General features: G+C 37.5%; 1 protein-coding gene across 1 annotated transcript; it reads left to right on the top strand.

The window, feature by feature from the left end:
* Nucleotides 1-661: 661 nt before the first annotated feature.
* On the top strand, nt 662-5066 carry LOC103721041 (uncharacterized). Its single transcript, XM_008811072.4, has 5 exons — nt 662-795; nt 2941-3007; nt 4268-4391; nt 4464-4581; nt 4814-5066. The coding sequence occupies exons 2-5, from the start codon at nt 2995-2997 to the stop codon at nt 4865-4867; spliced, it is 309 nt and encodes a 102-aa protein (XP_008809294.1). The 5' UTR covers nt 662-795; nt 2941-2994; the 3' UTR covers nt 4868-5066.
* The last annotated feature ends 1770 nt before the right edge of the window (nt 5067-6836 follow it).

Here is a 6836-nt window from a genome sequence, read left to right as displayed (position 1 = left end):
TGAATATGGCTAGGATGCTGTAGGGGATATGGCATAAATTAATGATGGTACCGACGAATATTGTTAGATTTAGGTTAAAAATTTAGTAGTATTTAAGTATTTTAAGGATGGTACGGGGTTCAGGTATCAAAATTAAGTAAATGTATGTAAACAACTTGGTATTTAAATATATAAGATTAGTATGGGTGTGAGCACCCGTTGTTGCATGACATCTGTCGATTGGTGGAAAACTTGGATTTCTGTCGGACAGTTTATATCATAGGAAGGCCAATAGGACGGCCGATTAGGTTGTCTTTTTTATTTCTCGACATTATGGCACAGTTTTTGGACTACTGAGATAGCTTCTCCTTCATGTTTAGGTTCTTTTCTCTTTCTTGATTTTACTGGCTGTACTTATACTAAAACTGGTTGGGCTGCCGTTGTATAAAAAAAAAAAAAAAATTGTAAGATTGGTTATGTGGGAAAAATTTTGGTAAGAAAAATGCAAAGACAAAAATACTAAACTAGTCCAAATTTATTTTTTTTATTCCGTGTTGTAGATGTTATATTTATTTATTCCGGTGAGAAGGTAACTGAGTAAACAATAAATAAACCTATTTACCTGAATAAATTAATCCCCAAGTCCGCACGCTCTAATGAAACGTTAAAACCCCGCACACTTTTCCTACCAACCGCTCAACCCTTTGGTTCCTTCGCCGGGCCCTCGACGGAACTTTTTCTCCAACGTATAATATTTTGGTCGAAGAAAGCTTCCTCTCACCCATCGCTTCTCCGTTCCTCATCGCTCTCCGCAGGGCAAGTCCTCTCTCTCCCTCCTCTTTTGGGGATTTTTATTTTGGTGCTGGTTGCAAAATTTTTCAATTTAATAGCCTGAATCGATAACCTACCGAGTAGAATTCCATTCACATGTCGAAATTTCGCGTTTTTTTTTGCTTCGTTGGCACTATGGTTGTTGTAAATTTAGGGTGTCTTTTTTGATGGAATTTAGGGTGTTTTTTAGGCGTGTAATGGGTAGCTGCTCGCCCGATACTATGACATCACTTGCGATGCTATTATTTTAGCTGAATTGGACTTGTCTTTTAGGATCTTCGCCATGGTTTCGCCCCCGAAAAGTCTTGGTTTTTGGCAATTCACGGGTGCTATGTATTTTTAATCTTTCTTTTGGTGTAAGAGAAGCTGGGCCCATCAATTATAATCAGAATCTTTTCGTTTTCCTCCTGTAAATAATCAAAATTTCATCCTTTTTGTTAGCTCGGATTTTTTTTTTTGTGTATTTCTGAATTTTCTGTTGGTTTAAGAGAAGTTGGGCCCTCTTTTATGATCATATTCTTTCTGTTCTCGTCTTGCAAATAATCCTTGGTTAGGCTTGCAGAGGAACTTTTGGGGTTCTGTTCCTTAGTTCAATTAATCAAACTGTACTTTTGAATAGCTTGACCGGTTACCAAAGTACTTTAAGCCCGAGAAAGATCTATGATTGTTTACTTGAAGATTATCGGTCAAATTGGAAGAGTACAGAGTAACGTCTATTACTGATGGAAACGCATGAATTTTGGTTTATATTTAAGAGACTATATAATTATATATCTCCTCTCTTGCAGAGAATTCCATCCCTTTGTGTAATTTCAATCTATTTCGTAAACAGGTGCAACCCAGTATACATTTATTGTATTCCCTCTGCTCGATTGTTGGCCAACTCATGCAGAAAAAAGGGACCTGGTTGAATGCATTCTTCATCAATATGCTATTTTGGATTGTGTTGTCTTATAAGTACTATATATATAGCATTTAACAACCAATAGAAGAAAAGTAAGAAAAGAAAAGGTTTGGAAGACTTTTGGTTGTATGACATACATTTTGCTACTTACAAAGTTATTATACATCAATCGGCCAATGGTTATCAAATGCATGTTTTTGCCGCGCTGTGTTGCGTTTTTAATCATGTGGAAGGGATGATAGGGGTCCTCAGTTATTGGGATGACTGTTGCTACTTACCAGACAAAGCTGTGAACTTGACTTTTGTCTTCAAATTTCCAAGGCACCAGCCTTAAATGAGGTTTTATATCTTTTAAAGATGTTGTACTGTTAACATAATTGGTAGCCAAATTATAAGTGCTCCAACAGCTTAGTGCAAACGTTTTTGCCTCCTTTATGCATAACAAGTAGCTTGCTTTTCAGGAAATAATCACCTTTTGTACTTGGAAGAATCTACCTGAAGCATTTTTTGGTGGCAAAAAAATTTCTATTTAGAAAATCTTTTAGCAGTATCCTGAGAAGCTGGGAGTTCTTGACATACTTTTCATCAGAATTTCATGCTTTTTCCTGTAAATCAGATTTACTTAATGAGGCACAGCGTGCAACATCCATGTCAACCTTCTCTTATTTGAATGTGGTTTGGATTGCACCTGTTTGAGCTACTTACTATGACTGGCTGTCAACCTAATGGCAACTTTCACCTTTTCCATATGACATGGTATTGGATCGCAAGTGTCAGAGATTGTAAGTTGTGAGAAGCGATTTGGAAAATCTTGAAATGATACCAGCTGTAGCCCCAAAATAGGAAACATTGACAATTGAGGATTCAAAAGACCGACTATAATAGTTGGGAAATGTGTGATGATTATAGCTTTGGTTGCATTACCTGCTTGTATCAAAAATGCCAAACTATTGATTTTTTTTATATTATTATTGTCTGGATACTTGAAAGTTCCATCTTAATAGATGCCAACTCGTGGGACACAGTAACTTGCTTCCTTTTATTTTATTTATTCTTTTTTTTTACTGGACTTATAATCTCATAGATGTGCCATTCTTGAAGATTCATGTCGGTTTTCTTCATGCTATTACGGATATAATTACTCAATCTGGTGTGTACTGTAGAAAATAAACCGATAGTTGATCTTTTCTAAAACAGTACTGACAAAGTTGTGTTATTTGAAGCAGGTTTTTGGAGGCTGGCAGAGTAGTAAGGACGTCAATATAATATCCATAGTGATAATGGGGTCTCAGGGTAGCTATTATTCCTTGTTTTATGTTTTCCTTTATTCTGCTTCATTGTAATTGCAATTATGAATCTAAACTTTTTTGCTTGCTTTGTCTATTTTTTTCCTTTTATTCTTTTCACAAGTTATAATCTATAAACAACCCCATCTTTGACGGGAAAACACTTGGATGATGTAACCAATTCTCAAGGTTCAGATATCACTATCAATATGAAAGAATCACCTGCCTGTATCGGTATACAAGTATCATAGCCATGACAATGTCATATAGATTGCGTTTTGGCAGGTTAACAGGAGTATCAAAAAATATTGGTGGAATGCACCAGAACATTTACTTTATGTAGAATTTAAATGTTTTTTTTGGAGCTTGAACACCGGGTGGTTTCAAATTCTTCAAGGGCTCGTTTGGTTCGTGGGAAAAGAAGGGGGAAAGTGTGGTCAACGGAAAAATAATGAGATGCCTCTTGTTTGGTTGGAATTTTCAAAGGAGAGAGACGGAAAAGTTGTATTTCCATGGGAATATGATTCCCACGTTTCATGGAAAAGTTTTTTCCATGAGAAATATGGGAAAGTTACTTTTCCGTGAGTCGGAAATCACTCCATTTTTATTTTTTTTCAAAAAAGCCCTTCAGCATTAAAGAGGCATTAAAGACTTAATTTTTATTAAGGGTATAATAGGAATTATACATAATTTTCTCAAAAAAGTGGATGGTCAACCAAACATAAGCACTCTGGAAATCTGTCACTTTTTCATTATCAACCAAACATGCCAAAAAAAATTTCTTAGGCATCCTCTTTCCAGAAATCTGCTTCCTAGGAATCATATTCCTAGGAGGGAAAATGCTTCCCGCGAACCAAACGAGCCCCAAGAGTTCAGAAAATGGCGTCTATTACTTGTTTAGAGACCAGTAGAGGTATGAAGGCACCTAGATATTACTACATTGGACAAAGAGGCATAAGCCTCTTTCGAGAGACATAACACCAAAATGAGAATTTATATATGATCAGGCTCATTGAATCTGATGCTGAAGGCACTTGGTGCATTTTATTTCTTGCTGAAAAGATCCAGCCATCTTCTGCTTTCATTTTGATTTTCTGTGCTTCACTAATGCCATCTAGTTTCAGTACATCTTTGAGTGCATAACTCTACATGGAAGTCCAAACGAGCAAATTCTTATTTGTTGTAGACAAGAAGTTCTGGAATTGATGTTCCTAATTGATCAATGTTTGATTAATGTGTATCTAATTGAAATTTCTTTGTGAAACAGGGCAATCTTATGAACATAAGGATCATGATGGAAAGTATACTTTGATAAGAGATGAAGACGACTTCCGATGGGGTTTGTATGACAGGCCCCTTCCATGCTTTGGGTGCGGGATAGGCTGGTTTTCGTGAGTGCTACTACTGCTCCCTTTTCTCCCTCTATTATACCATCCTCTCATGCTAACATCATTCTTGTGCAGTTTTCTTTTAGGATTTCTTTGCCCCTTGATGTGGTATTATGCCACAGCTCTGTATTTTAGCAATTACTACCGCAAGGATCCAAGAGAGCGAGCTGGCCTTGCTGCTTCTGCAATAGCTGTAAGTCTCTCTCTCAGCTGTCAGCTCATCGGCACATAATGCAATGTTAACCCGTAAGAGATTACTAAGACAAAATTATGAGGCTCTGAGAAATAGTCATGATTAACTGCACTTAAATATCAAAATATTGGTTAATTTGCACTCATGTTTGGTTTCCAGTTTTATGTCATGCAGTTTCTAGCTTTGGATTCTCATGCTGTCATAGCTGTTGTTTTTAATCTAAATTTTGCAGGCATTGATCTGTACAGTTGCAGCCTTCATAATTGTAGCTGCCATTATTCTCTAGTTCAAGCAATACCTGATTAGCTGGATGCCTCTGTAGATACGACGTTGCAGGGCAAAGAGCAAGCGACAGAAAATATCAGTAACTATTCACCCTGCCACTCTTGAATACTGTAAGAATGCTACCAACTATATAAAATAAAAACAAAGTTGTGCTGGACAAAAGATCGACAAGAATGTGGATTGCTGCTCTTATTTGTGGAGATGAACGTGTTTTACTAGAGCAACCCCCCTTCCCTCTCTTCTCTCTCCCACCTCCCCCGAAACACTGGATATCCTTGCTATACTTCATGCATCTTAATTTGTGAATTGGCAAGCCATCTGACTTGCTCATTTTGGACAAATTTCTTGTTCCTTAATTTGCTTACAAGTATGTTATAAAAAAGAAAAACATCATGTACAGGTTTCAGGAGAATTCCACTTTGGGAGCTGACATGTTCCTTGACATTAAGCTAGTTTTGCTTCACCTTCTTCCTGTACGAGCATACGATGTATTTAGTATGGAAAATGTACTGAGTGTCAGTACTCTGAACTAATCTCCATACCGGGTGTATTGTATTGCAGCAATATGATACCGGCATGGAATCCCGTATCGAGATTGCAAATTTTAGAGGCGGGCATGATAAATAAATACGCTTACCATTTCACTTGAAAATAATTGTGTGTAGATGCGAACCCCGAGGGTGCATCATTTAATCTTTCTTATTGATCGCTAGGTCACTGCACTTCTACTATAACTGCATGGATTTGCCAAGCAATGGTGTATGACCTTCCACGCGACTCTATTAACTGGTCACTGCGACTAGCATGAGCCTGCATTAATCAAGCTCTCACCTGATCTATCAATAAAACACTAATGCTCCACAGCTCCTCTTAAACAAACATGAATAATTGTCTTACCAGGTGGCAAGATAGGACTGGTGCCATACACATATTTGTTGTCAATTATGGAGTCGCCCGGTCAACGGTTGTAGGTTCTATGAATTTTTTGTGTGCAAAACAGGCACCCCTAAGGATTTTGTATAAAAGATATCTACAAAGCCGGAGGAGAGGTTGAGCCCACCTCTTTCACTTCTCGTAGAAGAAAGATTAAACAAAAAATAGTTGAATAAACCAGATCCTCGATCCAACCTTAACATACTTTTCGTTATAATATTTGCTCTACTCTTTTGCTTGAAATTGAGGTTTTGAACCTAAATCCATGAGAGCTTGCATTTCAATCTTTTGTAGTCCATAGATCTGATGAGTCGCTTTCCTTTTACTTTTTCTTTTTTTTTTTAAATGGTGAGATGGCAAAGTTACACTACCTTTCCTTAAATACAACCCAAACATATCAGAATATATTAATTCTACTGGATTTCCAAAAAAATTGAAGAACTAACCTACATGGTTGGCCACATAAAACAACCTAATCTATTCACAATACTATTGACCTCTCTGTAAACATGAATTACCCTGAAAAACATCAGGAGCTCAAATCCGCCAAAACGGGATGATAGTTGTTTTGAGGAGCAGCGCTCCCTCGTAGCCAGCTGATCACCATCTTTAAGTCCCCTTCCAACACTACATCAGAGGCTCTAAGCATGGTAACAGCAAAGACCAGTCCCTGCGATGCTCCTCTCAGCTCCGCCAACTATAGCTAAACTGGTAACCTGGCAAGGAGTTAAAACAAAGCAAGTGAACAGATTCGCAGGTAAGCAGGTTGTCAGGTCATTCCCAGAAACATTTCTTGCTCCATCTAACTCCTTACCAGGCTATGAGTTTAGCTATAGCTCTCATATTGTAGTTTTACTCAAAAGTAACACCCAATTTGATAACGGCTCATTCCCTGAAAGTGAATAGATTCGCACCTAGTTAAAGCAGATACAAAAATGCGAATTTAGGTGGGACTATGCTGGACATAGGTGTTGCACAAAACCCCAACTCTAATCTGATTTCCAACCTAAATAAGTAGTCATTTGCCCAAGTTATAT

This window comes from Phoenix dactylifera, chromosome 1 (genome assembly GCF_051530095.1).
Source record: "Phoenix dactylifera cultivar Ajwa chromosome 1, Ajwa_hap1_PhDact_Kaust_v1.1, whole genome shotgun sequence".
Taxonomy (NCBI): Eukaryota; Viridiplantae; Streptophyta; class Magnoliopsida; order Arecales; family Arecaceae; genus Phoenix; species Phoenix dactylifera.
The sequence above is the reverse complement of the archived record's forward strand: the minus strand, read 5'-3'. Positions and strand labels throughout refer to the sequence as shown.